The sequence below is a fragment of the Hermetia illucens genome, chromosome 6 (genome assembly GCF_905115235.1).
Source record: "Hermetia illucens chromosome 6, iHerIll2.2.curated.20191125, whole genome shotgun sequence".
Lineage (NCBI taxonomy): Eukaryota > Metazoa > Arthropoda > Insecta > Diptera > Stratiomyidae > Hermetia > Hermetia illucens.
Window position 1 is genome coordinate 1,022,141 of NC_051854.1, and position 20,558 is coordinate 1,042,698.

A 20,558-nucleotide genomic window follows, 5' to 3' on the forward strand; every position below is an offset into this window, starting at 1 on the left:
CGATTAAGCAGACAATTAGTTGGTAGACGAAAACTATTAAAATAACACTATTAGAAAGTAAATGCTTCCAGTATCAATGAATAATTTGGTAACTAGTAACAATGAAAGATGTTCGTTTTGAAATTAGCTTCAGCATATTTATCTCTTGTTTACATTTTATTATTTCTATATTTTATTTTTTTAAAGTATGATAACATTTATGTATGAAATAAAATTTGAAATAATGATGGGGGAAAAATTATGTTAATTAACGAGTTTTTTTGCATGAAATGCGTTCAAGTTTCATTGAACCCTAAATATAGCAAATACGCAAAATTCAAAATATTATTTAAATATTACTATTTTTTATATCAGCTTCTCCATTCGGCAATTATATTCATTGGCGATTAATTTAATTAATTCATACCAGAAGGCTAGAAGAATTGCGATTGGCCCAACGGAAACAAGTGTTTAAACTCACTCAAAAAAACAAGATTTTTCTAAAGAATTGTAATGGTTGCTTTCACCGTCGATTTGATTGTTAATTGTCTATGGTCTATAGTATCTGGAAGTTGAATAGCTCTTTGTTTTTCGATTTAAGAGTATGCTATCGCAAATATATGGTTGTCATTGAATCGTATGTGGGGCATAGTATACTTATGCGCTATCGTTGGCTCTCCGGGGATGCCCTTCAGTTCTCCCTAAAGCCAAGTGCTTGCGCTCCTTATCTATTATTTTGCATCCTTTAGTCATTTGCGATAGTGGTTTGCAGGCTATGCTAGGCAATGGAATCGTCACCCTTTCTCAAAGTTCGACCTACCCACCGACAGTTAGTTTTTTACGAACACAGAGACATCCGGCTAATTCAAACAAATTTTCACTTCTCCAGAGTTAATCGTAACAAACCGCCAGTCCATTAAGAAAACGAATTGCCGGAATTTTGCTGTGTGATAATTTATCCTGAAATTTGCGTCCCTTGTCGCTAGAGATTACGAGTGTATCCCGGATTCCTAAAGTTTAGTAAAATTCATGTTTGTGTTCTTAAACCAAAATTTAATATCTTTATATAACAAAAGCAATAAAATAAAGCTAAATTTTCTACAATTACGTAAATAGTACAAATTTGTATCAAAATATACCATTAAGCCTTTCTCGTTGCTTGGACTTAACATTCAGTAGTTTAGAATATCAAACAAGTCTTTCAGCTGACTTTCGTCAGTAGCATTTTATCCTTAATAATATCTAAACGAAAAATAGTCATAAACTTAAATTAATTTGTTTTTGTTCATAAATATTTATATTATTATCAGTATCTACGCAAAGGTTTCCTGACAATTGGCTAGGTTTGAACGGAGGCAATCAACACTTCCATAATAAGGTCGCATACCCATTGAAATTGGTGAGCCACTCTCACAGGCCCTGTAAATACAAAAGAGAAATAATTACATTTATTTTGTCAATGTTTAAAATATCCACAAGAAATTCTGGCTTCGAGAAAAAATAAAAGTTTATAACAAGAGAGAGTGTTCTTGGAAACTTGCTATTTTCAGGAGCTTCTTAGGGGAAATATTTTTCACCGATATTTTGAGAGAATACTGAGAATAATTACCACTTACTTTCTCCAATCCCTGTTTATCGTTCGAGTGAAACTCTTACAAAAACCAGGCTCACTGGTGGCTACATTCCCATTTGTATAGTACATTCCATTGCCATTGGATATGGGATTTTCAAAACCAAAGCCATTACGTTTATTTTTAAGTAAGGAGTCAGTCTGTGAAAGTTCTTTGTACATTTTAGGTTTACGTTCGCAGCATAAGAACATAATCAAAATTATTCCAACCGCAGCGTGAAGTGCTGAAAAGAAGAAAAAAAGTTGTGATTGATATAAATGTTCATAGAGATAGATCGGCCTAAAAGAACCAAATTTTAATGTTCCAAAAACTTTAATTCTTACCAACAATAAACAAAGATGCTCCCCTAAACCCAATTGAATCATAAAGAGCTCCACTCACAGATGGACCAATAAATGCTCCCAATGCAAATGTCGAAGTCCACAATCCTGATATTAGACCATATGTTTCTATATTATCAGGTAGACCTTTACATCTATAATACAAGGAAATAAATTCATCTTTGTTTTCTTGGAAACTCAATAACAAACTTACATTGATGTTCGTAGGGCGTCCGAAAAACTAGAAACCAGAAGCGCCGAAATACCAACTCCATGAAGAACTAGTCCAAGGATGACATTGCTCAGCTTCCTGTCCGATTTGAATTTATCAAAAAATATATATTTTACGGTTAAATTGGCATTTATAATTTATGTTTAATTAAAAACAAAATTGTTTTTCTTCAAGTATTTTGCAAATTCTATGATAAGAATACATCGTCAAATTCAATGCAAAAGATGACTCGGTGTAAATTGTGTATTCATGAACCCAAAGATAAGGGTATTTCTATTTAGGAATAAGTTAGCTTGATGAGTTATTATGTTCGCTATCAGTATGTAATAAACAATATTAACTTAAAAACAACACGATGCACAAATACTTACGTCTCTATAGGAATAAATGGTGCCGGTCCAACTGCACAGAATCCAGCCATAATGAATAGGGTGCCCGTGAATGATGATATTTTAGGATTCATCCATTTGTCAACTAGCCAACCCCAAATTGGTGCGGTGACTGCATATATTCCACCATTTATTACAAAAATCATTCCTGAAATTGCAATAATTGATGATTTTCGTCAATAAAAGAAATTAGTGGTTTCATCCAATAAATGAATAATGATATTTTCAAGATTTAATCGACTAAAAACTTTCATTTCACGACTATCAATGTACGAACTATACACTCCGGTATTCGCTCCTAAGGTTATTCTGAATTCGGGGGGATTAAATGTTCTTAAATTTTACACCGAAACAGAGCACCCTACTATCCAAGAGGTGTCCAGATTTGCAGGAATATAAAACACAAAGACGAGGGACAATTCGAGGAAAAGTTCCTAAATTTACTTTTTGGAAAAAAAAAGATGCAATGGCAACAGATGTTTATTCGTGTTATCGACCGTCTTGCTCCTGGCAAGGAGTTTTTCCCAAAAAAGGCCTTAACTTCCCCTGACTACTTCAAAGATCCCTAGCGAAATATCCGCTATGCGCCATCTTTCGTAGAAATGGAAAGAGCGGATTTCCACTAATCCATGAACGCCAAATATATACTTATAGTCTCTCTAAAGACCACAAGTATATTTCAGGAGCTATCATAAGCACAATTTAATCTTAGTACATGAGGTGTTTAGGAAGCTAGCAACGGATCCTCGAGAATATAAAAGAATGTCCACCTAGAAAAAAGGGACCTGCTGAATAACCTGTTTGCACTCATTCCCATGAAAGAAACTATTCGGATTATTACGCCGCTGATATCCCCCCGCAAATGGTAAAATCACGTTGCTTCGCCAACAATTATTCCTTTTTTACTCCAAGGAATCTTTATAAGCAAGCGAACCGTGTCGTAAGGACCTTACTTGTTTACCCGTTTTGGTGGAAATTTTTGTGCAGAGATTTAAGGAAAAATTTCTGTTTTTCATCATCATTCGAAACTGTGAAACTTTAATCTTACCATGCTCCTGGGAGTTACGACATGGCAGGTCTCTTGAACATGCACAAAAAATTTAAAAAGTCAATTAACAAGCGAAACCAATACTTCCCCTAAATTGGAGTATCAGGCAGCACTACACCTCTGCAATGCTGACAATAAAAAAATAAATGTTAATCAAAATCTGGGCATTTAAAATCCGTCACTAAGCCTAACCCAGGCCGGTCGTAAATACCACTACCGACGAAGACGTAAAAAACTAGAACTCATTTCCTATTTGGTACCTACACTACCAGAAAGAAGGGTAAAAGCGCGAAGTGCTTCCTGTAAATATTCGAGTTGAAATAGACATGGCTTGCTCAAAATAAGGCCTGTGTGCGCAAAGAAAAAGCAATGCAGCATTGAAGCCAGGGAAAGCCCACTAGAAGTAATATTTTGATTGTATTAAAAAACCTGACACAATTTTGTTTTTTTAATTTTGCATTTTTATGGAATGTCCTACAATTAAATGATGTGGAACAACTCATGCAAAATAAAATTTAGACATTTAATGTTTCTTCGGGAAATTTGGTAAAGTTGAAATCAGATATGTGAAAAATTACTACGGGTTTCCGGCTCTATATTTAAAGATATAAAAACAAAGCCCAATCGAAGAAGAACGAAAAATTTTACATTAACAATATTTAAATATTCTGTAATTATTCTCAAACTCACCTAATAGTACGGGGCTTAAATCGAATTGTCTCACATGTGGCTCCAATGTTGCTCCTAAAAAGCCAATTGAAGCACTTGTAGCGCAAATACTTAAGGCACAGACGAGTACTCCTGGTATTTTCAAGACCGTTTTCAGTGAAGCTGTAGAGATAGAAAAATTAATTGAATTGTAAATAAGAATATTGAAATAGTGGTAAAAATTTGGCATTAGGGATTTTTTCCAGTTTATCAACTTACGGCCTCTAGTCTGATTAGTCGCCTCATTTGGATGCTTTGGCAGAATGCAGAGTGTAAGCAGAGCGGTAAGGAAAAGTAGAAATCCTAGAACAACAAAAGGTAGATAATAACCGCCCAATGCGTATAAAGCTCCTCCTACAGTTGGTCCCACAATAAGTCCTAGTCCGAAACATGTCTCTAAAGACGCCTAGAATTAGAACCAAATTTTATACAATTTCTAGATCAGAATTGATACAGATTAATTGCTAGTGCGAGCATTTTCAAAATATTCAATACTTACAAAAGTCGTTCCAACATTGTTTGGGAATTCTCTTGCAATAATCGCGAAGGATGCTGTCAAAAACGCAGCATTGCCGAGGGCTTCAACTATTCTTATAATGAAAGCTAGTGTGATGAATAAGGTATGGCCCTGAAAAAATCAATCATTGAATTGCGTTAGTGAAGTTCATTAAATAATAAAATAGTTCAAATTTACTTACCGGTATCCTGTCCAGAAGACCAAATAAAATAGCTGCCGTGCCTGTTGTGAATATTCCTCCATTAAATAATACTTTAGGTCCGATTACATTTAAGTATTGACCATATACTGGTGATATTAAAAATACTATCAGTTCAAAAATTCCAAAAACTAAGCCATATTCGGTCGCTGTGCATCCTTTCTTTTCAGCCTGGAAATAAAATTAAATTAATAAATAAGTGTTTGTATGCAAATTAGGATAATAATAATAATAATAACTCCACTTAATTTGAAGGATCGATCTTTCAATTCTCTGAGTGGGGTGAAGACGAACCAAGAGGGGATCAATGAATGGAAATCGAAGGCAATGCATGGTAAACACGTGAATTTTCTTTGGCAGCCATCTGTTCTCTGGTGGGAATCATGTGTGCGATTCAGGACGGCGTGGTCGCCACCAGAGCCTATAAAAAGCTCATAATGAAAAAGCGGGTGAAGAACGACCAGTGCTGCATATGTGGTTCGGTGTTAGAGACGTTGGACCATCTTTTTTTTGGCTCCACTGTTATGGTGCTAGTGCAATACACGAACAGGCATAATTCTGTATATGAGGTGATTCACCAAAACCATGGACTGATTACGGGAAGATGTCCTGTTTACTGATTAGGCCAAATGCAATAGTTGATAGCTCTGCTTATAGGTTGTATAGGGATCGGCAAATTCTAACTCATCGCCATATGGCGTACACGAAGCCTGACATGCTGCTAGTTGACAAGAGAGTCGCTCCACGTATATCATTTTTGTTGCTATCACCCATAATAGAAAGGTTGAACGGAAATATGTGGAAAAAAAAGGTGAACTATAAGCAACAGGCTCGAGAAATTAAATAAAAGTATCACCTCGAGAGGATGGTTGTAGTTCCCATAATATTATCAGCTTATTGCATCCAAATCCCTCACGGCTTCTTTTGATATCCCGATAGTTTCACACAGTCTGGTTCAAACCATGCAGAAATACACCATTGTGCATACGTGCTCAATGTTACGGGGAGTTCTCGACGGATTCTCCCATTGGCCATTATCCCCTTTATTTTTCGAGTAGGAAAAATGGTCCGAACTTAAATGCTTGGCACTTAGTGCTAATATTAGGTAAAATCGTTTTAGATAAAGTAGGATTTCAAATAGAATACTTCTATAGCAGGACTATATCCTAGCACATGTGGCAAAAAATTACAATCCCCGCATGAGAAAAGCTACTTCCGGGCAGGATACTGCTGAACAGGACGATACCTTCGTTTTCCATTCCCGAAAATCACTTAAAAATGTGTTGACACCTACTGAGCCAATATTAAAGAAAGAAATATCCGGCGAGTCAGACGTTCAACTGGACTCGCGACCCCTGATGAAAGGATCCTGATGAGCTTTGCAAAAAAAAAAAAACAAATTATTAAACAACCTTTCGGGACTTTTGTATAGCTCAATGATAATCTAACACAAGTCGTTGTCATTTTCGTTTCCTTTTCTAGTCAATATTTCACTAAAGCCAAGATCCCTAGAACTAAAAAGTCGTTCCTTGAACTTCCTCTATTTATTTTTCTGCCAAGAATATGAGCTTTTATAATATTTTCTATAAAAGATACACAAATATTTCTTAAAGTTCAGTAAATGAAGTTCATCAAAGATATTTTATTTTGAATTTCTGTACGAATAGAGAAGCTAACATTGTGTCACTTAGTTGGCAATTACAAATGCGCAGAATTGCAATATTTTCAAGAAAATGATTGCATTTGACCCGATGATATCAAAAAGATTAATTAGACAAATATAATTTATAATTTGAAAATTTTGAGGCGCTTGGATTTATTTCATGCGTTGAAATTTAAAAAAAAAGTGGAAAAATTTCCGGGTCAAAAATCATTTTGAGTTGTTTAGTCTTAGGTGAATGATGACAGCATATATGTCTACCTATGATAGATACGTCAATGTTCAGGGTGTAATTGTATTATCAAATCGCTGCTGGATTCAATAGAGAATGATTTTAAATTAATGGTATAATATAATAAATGTTATCAGCCTTTATTCGAATGCGGGGAGGTATCTCTCCTCTACTTTCCCTATAAAACCATGGAGTCATCTATATTCAAGAAACACTGAAAAATGCAACTAGAAACTGAAGAGAAGATGTTTAGAACTCAATTAAAAATACAGGAAAGAATTAGATTATTGCACACAATACAGAAGGTGTCTCATATGAAGTTGCAATTAATTATGATAGAATAGATAGTTGTGACCAAAGAACACCAATAAGTCATTCAATAGGTAAACAACGATAGAATTTACCCGATACGTAAATGACATGCCATCTTAACTGGAGGTAATTGTATTACTCCTTTTTCTACCCTATAAATATTTTAAATCATACATAGGGCAACAACAACGCTACTCATAGTATAGAAGGGGTTAACTCTCCAGGACTCGGAGTTTTTTGGAGGAATCCGGAATAGAAACTTTATAAAAAAAATGGGTGTGTTCCGCAATTTCGGAGGAAGACGCATGATTTTCCCGCAGGGTGCGGATTATCCCTCCACCATGCGAACAGTTGGCAACTCTCATTTTCCCTTCGAATTCACCCATTCAACGTAATCTTGGAGGTGTGATTGGCGAATTAGTTAAGTGCCAGACTCTTGATTTCATTGTCACGGAATCGGATCCTGATTTGCCATGGATGTTTATGTTTTGACTTTGTGCTGTCCCGCTGCTATAGGCTTATTATTTACACAAAATTATAAATGTAATGGTAGTCAAGTCGAAACACAATCTCATTGAAAACTGGGACTTTATGAATGTCCTGTACTGAACAAAGGATGACGTTTTTCGAGTCATCTTAAGCCTTTAATTCCACTTACTATTCTCCCATTAATCCCACCCATCCCCCTACCGAACATCCATTATATTTCAAGTATGAAATTCTTTTTTATGTTAGAATTTTCCCTTAAATGAAGCAGAAAACAAGTAAAAACGTTGCTTTTAAAAGTGCCAAGATAGATTCAACGACACAATATTAATCGGTGGAGGAGGACCAGGAAAAACAAAACTAATCCTTTATATCAATTCAACCAATACTAATCAAGACATGTACAGCGCATATTCCGTTAGCAATCTAATGGACACATTAATCAAAATTAAATAGCAAAAGGACCTCCTATCTGTAAGACATAAAAGATGCATGCTATCGAGGTTCTACATGCGGTTAATATGTTATTGATGATGAGAAATATTCTTACAGACGTCTGTAACGAGTAGTTCGCTGTCTTCACATAAAATGTTAAATAGCCGCCGTCTTTGCTTTGATACATCGTATTGCAAAGTTCTCTTTTTGGAAAGACAAATTTTAAATTTCTGTCTCTCCACATTCTGCACTGGAGGGGCATCCCCAAAGATGAGTAGGAGTCCTTAATATTATGTGCATGTATCTCGTGCCGCGTGAATTCATTGCCCTCACTTGCATTTCCTAAGCAGATAATTTGCAACGGCATTGTTACATTTTTTGATGCAGTTATAGCTTCTGCAATGTCAAAGATTAAAACGGGTGGATCATTTTGATTAGAAGTACTTTGATTTGCATTGCTTGTTTGACTGAATGACATACATAAATAAATCTTGAGTTCGTATTGCTCGTATTGCTATTGAATTACTGAAGCTTAAGTTGTCTTCCATAGAATAGAGGCGTTCAAGTGACCATATAAAGATTATATATTCTAAAGATTTCAAGACACAATTCGTCGTGGATTTCCCTTTTCGATCACAGCGCCGTGGTATATAAGTATTCGGCTCCACGTGTGCAGTCGAGTGGTAAATTTGTATTTCATTGCCTTTATGTTGGCTTACGATTTATTCAATGGAGACGATTTCATCCCGATGCAACTAAATTTCAGACCCATATTGGGGAGAGTCCCAAACGCACCACATATTAAAACCCCATGTAAGACGCGAGAAGGGCCGCAATGCCCAAATTTTGGGCAGTTTTTCGATTGTTGAAGTAGCTTTTCCGTCGAAGTTAATGAGCCAACTTGAATGGTCATTTTGGCCATCCTCAAATCAACAAATTCGGCAGTCAATTTTTATCGGGTTTAGACACTATATTTTTTTCAGCGCTTGGCGTAGTAGTAGTACCATCCCATAATGTCATTACAAGCCATTGCCCTACATTAGCTACAATACTATTTTGAGCTTGGTTATTACTGTGTTGAGTTCTCAAAAAGGATAACCTCGGCACATTCGAGTTCACCAAAAATAGGAAACAAAGAAATTCAAAGAAATATTTCAAGAAGGCTTTAAAGAGGTCTAAAATAAGAAAACGCACTTTCGTGGAAAACTCATTGTGTACATTGTGTAAATTGTGTAAATTGAATTAAAGAGAGAAAGAAAACAATTAAATTGGTATTGGTATATCCTAGAGCGACTATACTCACAAAAAAAAATTTTTTTAAACGTAAAAATTAGGTAATCTGCCAAGATATTCCCCAAAATCAATACTAAGTTTATCCAATTAAGCTTAACATTTTTTGTACGAAAAAAAACCGTTGTCAATGGGTCAAATAAGAAGGACTAAGCAAAACAAACACGAAGAGCACATTTTTAAAATATGTAAGGAGCATAAATCTTTTTGTTGCCAATATTTAAGATGTTAACTACACAGAATTAGCCCAAGATTTTGTCCAGCAAGACAATCAAACGATGGACTAACTGAAGTCCCAAGGGTCCGATATGGATTTCTACGACTCCCCACTTTAATTCAATATCATCGGTGAAAGACATAGTGAGGGTCTGAAAATTATTACGCACCATTTCATCAAGCAAAAAAATTATCAAGGGAAAGGGAGTGATGAAAGAATTTTCCGGGATTTCATCATCATTAATTCTGCTACTTTTTTTAAACTATCCGGATCACTATCAATTTTTGCAAGCAAAAAAAACACAATATTCTTATGTAATTTAAGTTCCTTAGATTTCAATTTTGAAATTGGAAAATTTTTATACACGTGTCCACCTACCTCATTTGGAAAGAACGGTGCCTGCAGACTAACACATATTGCATTACAGAAATCTGCTAGTCCTATTATGCAAAGAGTCATCCATTGTCGCTTAGAGAAATTGAACTTTGGCAGAATCGACATTGTCACACAAAAACCAGGAAATAATAGGATAAAATATCAAGTTCGAAACACTGAGGAAGGAGCTCTTATTTAGATAGATATTTGCCACAACACTTAAAATTTCACTAGATCACAGACAAATCCTTGACTATATATTTAGGAACGTTTTTTTCGAATATTTTAAAAATTGTTTTTTTTTTGTGTCCAAGAAAAATCAACAGGATCAGTTGAACAATGCACTATTTATTTATTTATGTATGTGCGGATAATTGTTTCAGTTTTTCTCCTCAAATGGACTTTGTTACGTGGAAAAGTTTGATAGATAATTAAAAATTAAATATTTCTCAAAGAAGAACTTCCGATTATTCATTTTGGTCATTTTTAAAAAAACGTGAAAAGTTAAACACGAATTTCATAAAACAGTAGAATTTCGAAAAACACCACAATTTACTGCAATTAGAACCGTATTGTCAAAGCTATATATATTCAGAACAATTTTCGAGATTGCAAAAATTCTAGAATTCAAATTTTTCAAAAAATTTTATCAACGACCGGGACTAGAACCGTACAGAGCCAATATAATTCACGGAATGACTGATTTCATGGACTATAGCCTGGAGTTTATACAATTGAAAAATCTCGAAACATCATTCTCTAGTCAATATAAATTTGCATTCACTATAGACACTGATAAGAGATGATCTGAAGCGTTACAACTGAAATGATAACAGTTTCGAGGTCCAGAGACATTAACGTGGACCCTGAGATAATGATATTTTATTTTTTGCTATTTATCTGGCAGTTTACGTACTGAATATTTTCTATTAGTGACACTCATTCGATGAGTCAAAATTTATAATCCTGATATTGGTGATGACCCTCATTAGTGCGTAATAAAAATAACCTTGTTAATGTAGGAGGAGGGTACAGTAAGAGGATTTGCATGCTAGACTGTCGCCTCGTGTAGGATAATTAGGATTGAGTATCACGATTCATCTAGGATCCATTTGTACTTGAAGGAGAAGCCGGTTCTTATCTTTTGCTATTTTTGGAATTAAACCACCATTAATCTGGCGTAACTATTGCTTCATCTGAATGAGGAATAATAATTTGATTTTCCTAATAGAAATTTATATTGATAACAATACGAATAATTTACGGGATTAATATTACATTATCTAACTCTTTATCGATCATGTAATCGTTACAACAAGCAAAGATGAGTTGAAAGGAGTGAGCCCGATTATATTTTATTCTTAGCTTGCTGCCGATGTAAGAATGAATGGTACAAACCTAAATAATATTCAATGATACTGTGATAATTCAAAAATTAAATCTGGTCATAATTTACACATTTTCGGATTGATTACATAGCGATAGCTGTCCAGTAGTTAGAAACTACTTTAAACCGGATTCACTTGATGCCAGTTTAATATGATTAACTTTACGGTTCATTTATAATTTCGTCCTTTTTTCTTTATAGGAAAAATCAGGGCAGATATTCTTACATTACATTTAATATACAATATGCTTAGTAAATTAGTGCGTAGACTGTGTTATCATGTAATTAATTATTTTTTTTTGTTCTACTGGAAATTATTTCCGAATATGAGGCGTAGAAAATTAAACTCATTTCTTTTGAATGATAATAAATTAAGTATTTTTTCCGATGATCTAATTAAGTGGGGAGACTATTTTTATTAATTGATCGAAAGGGAGGGTGTCTTCAACTTCGACTCATCGGTTTGCTCCTAGTCAGAGAATTAAAAAAAAAATAGCTTTGAAATTAAGTGGAGTCAGTCCGCAATTTGCTTTATGTATAGTCGCATGCAAAGCACCCTCCTACTCCATGTTGTAAAAGTAAGTGGGTAACGAGTCGACTTGGAGGCGATGTTCTGGTAGGACTTCAACCACACCTGCAACCCCAATGACAGCAACGAACAGATTAATTTACATCTGTTCGTTGCTGAACGTTTTTCAACCTGCATGCAACAGTGTTTGAGTGGATTTAAAATTTTAGCTATGTGTGCTTCATAGGGGATAGCATATCTCCGGTTAATCCTTTGCACTTCATTTTGACCCATTTGCGGGTATTGCCAGTATTGTCTAGCAATGCCCTATTTCAGTAGGTCACACCGACAATTCAAGCGAATCCTCTTTGGTTGACATCTTTGGTCACAGAAACCAATAACACGATAATAGATCCTCTGACCATAGAATCTGAAAGCCATAAATAGACCACAATATGCAAAAGTTTACACACAGTTTTCATACTATTTTTTTAAATTTAATCTGAATCGCTCATATATTGCAAACTTTCCAAAATATACTTCAGCTAGTCGAAGTAAATCGCAAGTTAAAAAGACAATGGCAGGCTCACCCTTCCCTGTCGAAAACTACAAGAAAGTTGAAAAGAACTGCTCAATACAGTTTGCCACTGAGATCAACAGACACAGCCGGGCAAGAAGTGATGCCGAAAAGACACCTGAAGAAAGTATTCCTCTCCCACTTACTGGAGATGGAGTCAAGACTTCACTTCGCCGAAGGTAAGCTTCTCATTTAGAGCCAAACACGTTGCTCGAGTATTTAAAGAACAAGTGGATTTAAGAAAGCTCCAGGACATGACTTAATCACGGAAATAATGTTGAAGGAATTTCCAGGGATCGGAGTCATTTACTTGACCCACATATTCAACGCCTATTTCCCCAAGACTTAGAAGATTTCAGAAGTTACAATGAGTCTTAAATGTGGGAAGAACCAAACACAGATTGCATCCTACAGGCCTATAGGTCTGCTACCCATCCTCTCAAAAGTGTTCTGAAAACTAATATTTTTAAAAATATCACCACATCTAGCGGAAAATAAAGTAATTCCTCAGTACCAGTTTAGCTTTCGAGAGAAGCATGGTACAATCGAATAAGTCCTCAGGATCGCCTCTAAGATAAACAATTCACTGGAGAATAAAAAGCATTGTTCAACGGCCTTTTTGAATATGGGGCAAGTCTTTGACAAAGTGTGGCGCGCAATTCGGGATGAAATATAAAAGCTTTACGTATCGCAACTACAACGTCCAAGCTGGCGTTTCTCAAAGTAGTGGCCTTGGATCAACACTCTACCTCATCTATACCGCAGATCTACCAACTAATCCTAATCTGATAACTTCAGCGTTTGCAGAAAATACTGTCATTTTAAGTAACCACACTTATCCTCAGGTAGCATAAAAAAACTTGCAAATTCACCTAAGATAAATTGATAAAAAGTGAATGAGGTAAAGTATCTCAGTTTGCACTTGGATAGGATAGGCAGGTTCCGCTGCGGGGTTCAGCGGGCACATTTAACATCGACTTGCTACGGAGAGCCCAGTCCAGGATACTACGGATGATCACCGATGCACCTTGGTATGTGAAAAATAAAAACATCCACAGGGACCTCAAAATTACGACGGTAAGAGAGGTGATCTCATTCCAGGTGATGAAGTACAAAGCTTCCCAGCCTAACTCCTTGGTCAGGAGACTGCCACAACAGCGTCAGTAGATTAAAAAAGCGGAGATTCTAGAATGCAAATAAAGATAAACAAAACGATATTTATGTGGACTAATCTGTAATCTTACCTTTTGAATAATGTATTCTATAGAACTGGCTAGGAATACAACTGAATTTTAGCTCGAAGATTTGAAAACTTATTTTTAGTTTATATTTGAAAAGACTCAATAAGATAAATATGTCGATAAAAAACATGTCTGAACCTCAACGGAGACTGTACCCGGATGATGGGGAAGCATGATTCAGCGAATACTGAACCTATTACCGGCAGTGCGAGGCACTTTTATCCCTATCACTGTAATTTTATAGTAGGAATGGATAATTAAAAGGTTCACTCACTCTTTCTACGCAAATCTGCTTGAGTTCTCCCCGTAGATTGTCGCGAAGGAGCTACAAAATTCGGAATCATATTCGTAATCAACGTGGCAATTAACGATTTAGATGTCGTACTGTCGATTACACCTCGATTCAGTCCCCAAGCCTAATGACTCCGAATGTTGGTTTCATCATTATTTTCTTTATTTCTCCGTTATTGTGTGGCTGCATTTTTGTGTGAAAAGGAAAACCGTTTCATCCTACATTTTTTAAAAAAATCACATGCTTCTAAAGCTCTGGTTTAGATGGTACTTTTACAACTGATCCAGAATTGCATTTATTATAAGAACAACAACAAAATTTAAAAATAAATGTTAAAATACAAAAGAAATATATACATTTTGATATTTTCATACTGAGACATCTCAACACGACAAGATACAACAAATCAAACTGAATACGCCTTATATATTTTGAAACATGACCGGAGCAAATTATAGATGCTTTCCGTGATATTGTCATTACACGCAAGAGACATATTTACTAACAGTTTACGGAGACGATAAACAATTATGGTGCTCATTTGGAAACCAGCGAATATCAGCATTTTTGCAATACACCAAACAATAATTTGCTGATTATACTTAAGTAACATTTATAGTAATTTGCATTCATGATAGTACAGTTAACGGTGGATAAGTGAGGCGATAAGTCTAAGACAAAAATGCTGCTCTATAGTGTTTTATTACTTTGTGTTGTTCTAATTCCAACCCTCGGTATTAAACGGGTAAACTCTGTGGGTAAGCAAGCTTATTTTGACTTTTTTAAATATTTCCATTTTTTAATTTTTTAATACCATACAACAAATCCTCATTAAATGATAAAAGAAACGAGATAAGAGATTTTAAGCTATCTAAATAATTACTAAAAAATAAATAAAAAAATATATATTTTATAGAAAACGCTTTTTGGAAGTAACGTATTTCGGAAACTAGAAATTTCTTTCTTCAGTTTTAAAGCTTGTCGAGAGCCAGATATTCTCCTTTTCAATCCGCGATTTTTTGGGAACTAATTTTTCACTTCTTTCCGAAGGGTTTTCTTTATGGAAATAAAAAAAAATATATACAAAGGTTCAATGCAAGCAATCAGCTTCATTAGTATTTTTGGAAATATTAGTTGCTTCTTCAGTGTAAGATATTACAAATAGTTCCCGAATAAAAAAATAAAAGTTCAGTTGATTCCATTGTAGACTGCCTATCAAACGCACTCCAGGTTCATCAATAATCTTACTTCATTTATATTCAAAATTAAAATATTGGCTAACAAAATTTACTTCTTAAGTCCTTTACTATATTTTCATGACTGGTATAGGGATATGATCTAAATAATTAACCTGTTCCTTTAGTCCCCAATCTTTAATATTCATAATTATCAAGACTGTGCCACTAATCTTTTATTATTTTTTTTATACTTCCAGAAAAGTACTTCAATGTTTGCAGACGAGACAATCCAAAGATCGAAGATTGCGTTCGAAATTCCATTGAAACACTTCGGCCACGTCTTGTAGGTGGTATAAATGAAATTGGCATTCCTCCTTTAGAGCCTCTGCAAATTCCCGAAATAAAATTAGAAGAAGATACAGGAGCAATTGCTCTTTACTCTTCATATACAAATATTTCTATCCATGGACTATCCAAATGTGAAATTCGTGAAATAAAAATTGATTTGGAAAACAATTACATGCAACTTAAGGTGCACTTCCCAAGTCTGGAGTTGAATGCAAATTATAAAATATCTGGAAAGATTATGATGATGCCGTTGCAAGGAGAAGGTCTTTGCAATGGAAATTTTAGTAAGTATTTTTTAACGTAGAAAAGCCTAACGTAATACTAAATTAACTATGCCTCTTTTATTTACAGCCGATGTAGATGTCACCAGCTTCATAAAAACAGGTACCGACATGAGGAACGGTAAGGAACACCTCACAGTAGAGGACATAGGTGTTAATTTTGAAATTGGAAGTACAAGCGTGAACCTGGACAATTTATTCAATGGAGACCAGGATCTAGGGTCTGCTGTGAACAAGTTTTTGAATGAAAATTGGCAAAGCATAATGACGGAAATCAAGCCTACGTTAGAGGACAAAATGGCTCACATTATAAAGTTAATCGCCGCAAAGTTATTTGAAACTTTTAGCTATGCTGAACTATTACCACCATAGAAAAGATACTCTTAAGATTGGAGCCTTTTTGTTGAGTATTAGTGTTATTTTATATTTCTATTGTGTTTAAGTGTAATTTAATGAATCTCGTTTCTATTGGTAACCATTTTTATCTCAATAAACATTTTTATCACCAAACTTCAGAAATATTTATAACTTACTTCGTTTCACCAGTTTTTTTGGTTAGAAACTATTGTTTTGTTTCCCAAGACACTTCCCGTGTTAGCAAAATTTGAGGAAACTTAATATTTTCTATCTGAAGAATACCTCAAGACAAGAATACAATGAGTTCAGAAGCAGCCACTTAAAGTCATATTACTAATATAGTTTCTTCCACAGATATTTCTCAATATCTCCGAGGGCGAAAAAAAATTATTCATAGTTTGTTTTGCAGAGAGACAATTTCCTAGTTTATACTGTGTAAAAGGTGAATATCAAATTGAGGATACTTCCAGTGTTTTAGAAAACAAATTTGGAATAGTTCAGATGGTAAATCAGAATTTATAGGATATGCAAATTGCATTTAGTACAGAAAAGATCACTGGTGGACCTAACAGGCACCTAACACCCTACCTCCTTCCCACCGTGGAAAAAAAGATTGGTCTTTACTAATTTGTTTTTCATCTCATGTATTTTTTTATTTATTGCGGACTAGACTCAGACTAAGAAGTTTTCGGATTTGTATTTGTTTAATCATACAACGTTACAAGGATTTACAGGAGGGCAAATGCTTGGCAAGTCCCAGTAATTGCAGTCATTGTATTGTTTACTAGCAACAAACTCTTTAGCTAGGATCGATGAAATTTTCAAGATATCCTCGCTGATTTCAAATGCAATAGCTACAAGCGCCCACCTAGTTTTAACCCAAGGATTCCTCCTGCTGAACGGTTTGTATCTAAATACATTTTTCTCAAAAGTTCCTTCCTCATAAGTTCTGGAAGGTCGGTGGCCACGTTTCATTATTTCCACATCTTTACTACAAATCTTTTGAGAGTATGAATAATTGCTTTTGCTGGAACATTCATAAAACTATCAGTAATCAGTAACCTCATGATACCATCTGATGACGTGATAAAACAGGTACTGCTGATAAGTGCTAACAATATACAATCCATTACCTATATCTTTGCAATTTTCTCCATACAAACAAGCCGGGACTAATTTTCTTTAGATAAGCATTTAATTAGAAAGTTTGAATTTGTGTTTCCTAACCTATTTAGTGTTCGTTTTCACATTCAATTACCTTAGCAATTAAACCAGAACGCAGTATCTGAAAAAATGATAGTTTCAGTTAAATTTAACCAAAATTTCCTAAAGCAAATATGGTGTTCATACTCATAAAGCAACAGTTTGGTAACGTTCGCTGTTGTGCACGGTATTACGGTGCAGCCTCTGTAAATTTGGTTACTATTTGAAAGTTTGAAAATTGAAAGAAAATATACTAGTAGGACTGCTAGCCATTATCTTCTTAGTTTGATTGCAATTGGTCGCCAATAGTTAGTACATATTTATATTGATTTAGTTTGTCTGATTCATCCCTGGGAGCTTCAATATATGATATATGGTTGTAATTTGAACTACATACGTCAAAGAAGTTCTTCATTAGTTATTGCTACAGGACAGAACATCCTGATGACCAGACGCAAATAATTTTTGAAGAAGGCTTGAGTTTTTCGAGTAACAGTGGGGGTCCTTTTCCATGTGCTGGTCCCACATAATAAAACAGAAGTACCCAATTATCGCACTCAAACCGCGTGCCCTTTATCGAAATCTTAACGATTAACTACAATTTCCACTGCCTGGGAAAGACATTGGACTATCAGGATTCCCGGATAAGAGTTTGTGCCCATTTATGGCAGAGATGATTTCACTTCTATTTGGAGAACCAGTCCTCATCGTGGCTTAGGGTGACTAACAATATGATGTTATACGGTTGAGAACCGTGGAGAAGTGTTTCTTTCATTTGGATGAGGTGTCGATCGTTACCGCTCTTGATGGGACCATCGAAATGTTTGCCACCATGTACAAATTCTTTCATGATGCGGTATGAATTTTTGAGATCAATATTATTTGGCGCAGCTTCTAATTCCCTGTCCAACACAATAATAAATTTCCTTTTGTCCTTGCGCACACTATGCTGAACTTCCCGGTATTTCTCACGGTATCGAAGCTTGAGCATGTAATCTCAAAAACGTTTAATTTTATAATAATAAATATTTTTTTAAACAAAAAAAAAGGTTTTGAACAATTTTCTTTTTCACAAATTTGACATTTCCTTATTTTTAAAAATATTTCCATGTTCGAGATTCCACATATACGGCCTTTATCTTTAAAACTAAAACCAATTCTATTATATTTGCACAGGGACATATACCTAACTAATTCTGAATTATATTTTTCAGTTACCTGGGAGATAAGGTATTATAACTCAATTTCCATTCAATTTTCCCCACTTATACGTTAGTCAGCGATATCAGGCCTACTGCTAGTGATTATTGGTATATCACTCTCTTAAAATAAGATCTAAAAATTAGGAGGCAAAATCCTAGAGATGAACATTTTTTCCCTGTTTCTACTATTCTCTGCATCTGTTTATGCTAATCAGATCAAGGAACTACGTAAGTGAAACTTTAATACAACAAAAAAAGCTTCATTTGAAATTAATGCGTCTTCTCCTATGCAATGAACTTCGTAGCCAATTTTTACAAGACCTGTAAGCAGCGTGACCCCGGTGTAACAAAATGCATGCTAGGCAATATCATGAAGATTCGTCAGGTTTTAATCAAAGACAGTCAGGCGCTTGGTATATCTTCAGTGGAACCATTGAAGGTTGCGAAATTTTCGGTGCCAAAATCTGTATTTGGAGTTGCCTTGAATTTTACTAACATAAAGGTTCAAGGACTCACGAAATTTAGAGTACGTGAGCTCGGGTAAATATTTCAAAATGGATTTTGTTATTTTCATAATACATGGGAACTTTCTTTATTCGCAGATATAATCCTGAATTAAATGTCATTAGTATTCGTTTGTCTTTTGCTAGAATCAAAGCGGAAGGACATTATTCCGCAAATGGAGACTTTGGTGGTATTCGCATTAATTCGAAAGGCAAATTCCACGCATTACTAAGTAGCATGATGCAATTTTAGTAGTAAATTTAGTAATAGTATTAAGCAAATTCTCACCTGAATTTCAGAAAATCTGTCTGCACACATCACCTTGAGACTGGGCTTAGTAAAAAAGAATGGAAATCAAACATGGCGGATAAAGCAAGCGGGAATTAAGATTAAAGTCAAAAGTGTAACGCTCAATGTACAAAATTTCGATAAACTCAATGAATACATGAAAAACCACTTCGAAGTGTTGAACGCATTGCTCATGCCAAGGATCGAGAAGGCACTAGAACATGGACTTACTCAGTGGGGCACTGACATCCTTTCGCAATATAAAGCGAAAGATATCCTTGCATAATGAAAGGCAAGTGAAATGAATTTGTCACTAATGTTGTGTTTCTCAAGTAAATTAGTGGAATAGATGGCTCACTTTTTTATTTTATTTTTTTAATAATTACAGACGACAAAAATTACTCAAACTTCACCTTTGTATTCCTTTTTAATTGAAAGCCAATATTTGGTCACTGAGCGAAAGTATTGCTTTCCTAGTAGCTGAGTACCTTCCTTTAGGCCCATTTAGGTCGTACTTCTCAGACTATCGACCTTCATTACCCTTCGTCCTGCTATCATGTTATTGAAAATACCGCAGACAACTGAATTTTTCTATATATTTCTTCATTTTTTACAATTTTTCTATAAGTTCCACACTTTTCTAGGAAGCTTTTTACCTTCCATGTTGGTTTTTAGAAGCTTACTTACGGTAATCAACATATATAACCTTTTATAACAGATACCCAGATGCCTCCATAAACCCTGTTAAGAGAAGAATATTTATCGTTGCTTCTACTGGCCTAAGAAATCCACATCCCCAACAGAAGAGAATGCCGAGAAGGAACTTTGTTGCTTTCTGATTATAACACTCAAAAGCCGTTTTGTGCTTTTGGAAGCGTCTTAATCCTGAAGGATTGTAAGGCAATTTTCATTACGTATGGTTTATTTAGAGGAATTTTCTTCCTCTAATGCAGAAGGTTATACACGAAGAATCCAAAAACAACTGTAGTTTCAAGAGAAGCCAAAAGAAGTGCTGCCTCCAGGGATATCTATCCATGATACATCGAAGCACATACATTTTACTAGTATTTATTCTTTTATCTATAAGACAGGATAAGGGAAATTGAAATAAGTAGGGTTTCAGCCAAGTATCCTAACTATATGCTCTTCTGCTCCATTTTTT

At 35.0% G+C, this 20,558-nt stretch overlaps 3 protein-coding genes across 6 annotated transcripts; 2 read left to right on the forward strand and 1 right to left on the reverse strand.

Annotated features, from left to right (window-relative positions):
- Positions 1 to 1,011: 1,011 nt before the first annotated feature.
- Positions 1,012 to 10,750, reverse strand: LOC119660270 (MFS-type transporter SLC18B1-like). 2 transcript variants are annotated; one of them, XM_038068730.1, is made up of 10 exons: positions 10,034 to 10,750; positions 5,006 to 5,194; positions 4,807 to 4,935; positions 4,527 to 4,713; positions 4,290 to 4,430; positions 2,534 to 2,699; positions 2,145 to 2,240; positions 1,934 to 2,085; positions 1,589 to 1,833; positions 1,012 to 1,398 (listed from the first exon to the last, which is right to left on the reverse strand). In XM_038068730.1, exons 1-9 carry the CDS (start codon positions 10,154 to 10,156, stop codon positions 1,592 to 1,594), a joined length of 1,425 nt encoding a protein of 474 aa, XP_037924658.1. In that variant the 5' UTR covers positions 10,157 to 10,750; the 3' UTR covers positions 1,012 to 1,398; positions 1,589 to 1,591. The 2 variants fall into 2 exon arrangements, with proteins under 2 accessions (XP_037924658.1, XP_037924657.1); XM_038068729.1 differs by having other exon boundaries at positions 1,596 to 1,833; positions 10,034 to 10,745.
- Positions 10,751 to 14,640: 3,890 nt separating this feature from the next.
- Positions 14,641 to 16,352, forward strand: LOC119660273 (protein takeout-like). Its single transcript, XM_038068735.1, has 3 exons — positions 14,641 to 14,793; positions 15,471 to 15,845; positions 15,913 to 16,352. The coding sequence occupies exons 1-3, from the start codon at positions 14,718 to 14,720 to the stop codon at positions 16,212 to 16,214; spliced, it is 753 nt and encodes a 250-aa protein (XP_037924663.1). The 5' UTR covers positions 14,641 to 14,717; the 3' UTR covers positions 16,215 to 16,352.
- Positions 16,353 to 17,148: 796 nt separating this feature from the next.
- On the forward strand, positions 17,149 to 19,746 carry LOC119659807. Of its 3 annotated transcripts, XM_038068080.1 has the most exons (6): positions 17,149 to 17,710; positions 18,617 to 18,632; positions 18,683 to 18,832; positions 18,910 to 19,144; positions 19,207 to 19,340; positions 19,408 to 19,746. In XM_038068080.1, the coding sequence occupies exons 3-6, from the start codon at positions 18,766 to 18,768 to the stop codon at positions 19,680 to 19,682; spliced, it is 711 nt and encodes a 236-aa protein (XP_037924008.1). In that variant the 5' UTR covers positions 17,149 to 17,710; positions 18,617 to 18,632; positions 18,683 to 18,765; the 3' UTR covers positions 19,683 to 19,746. The 3 variants fall into 3 exon arrangements, with proteins under 3 accessions (XP_037924008.1, XP_037924007.1, XP_037924006.1); XM_038068079.1 differs by lacking the exon at positions 18,617 to 18,632 and having other exon boundaries at positions 17,150 to 17,710; positions 18,674 to 18,832; XM_038068078.1 differs by lacking the exon at positions 17,149 to 17,710 and adding an exon at positions 17,909 to 18,258 and having other exon boundaries at positions 18,617 to 18,832.
- The last annotated feature ends 812 nt before the right edge of the window (positions 19,747 to 20,558 follow it).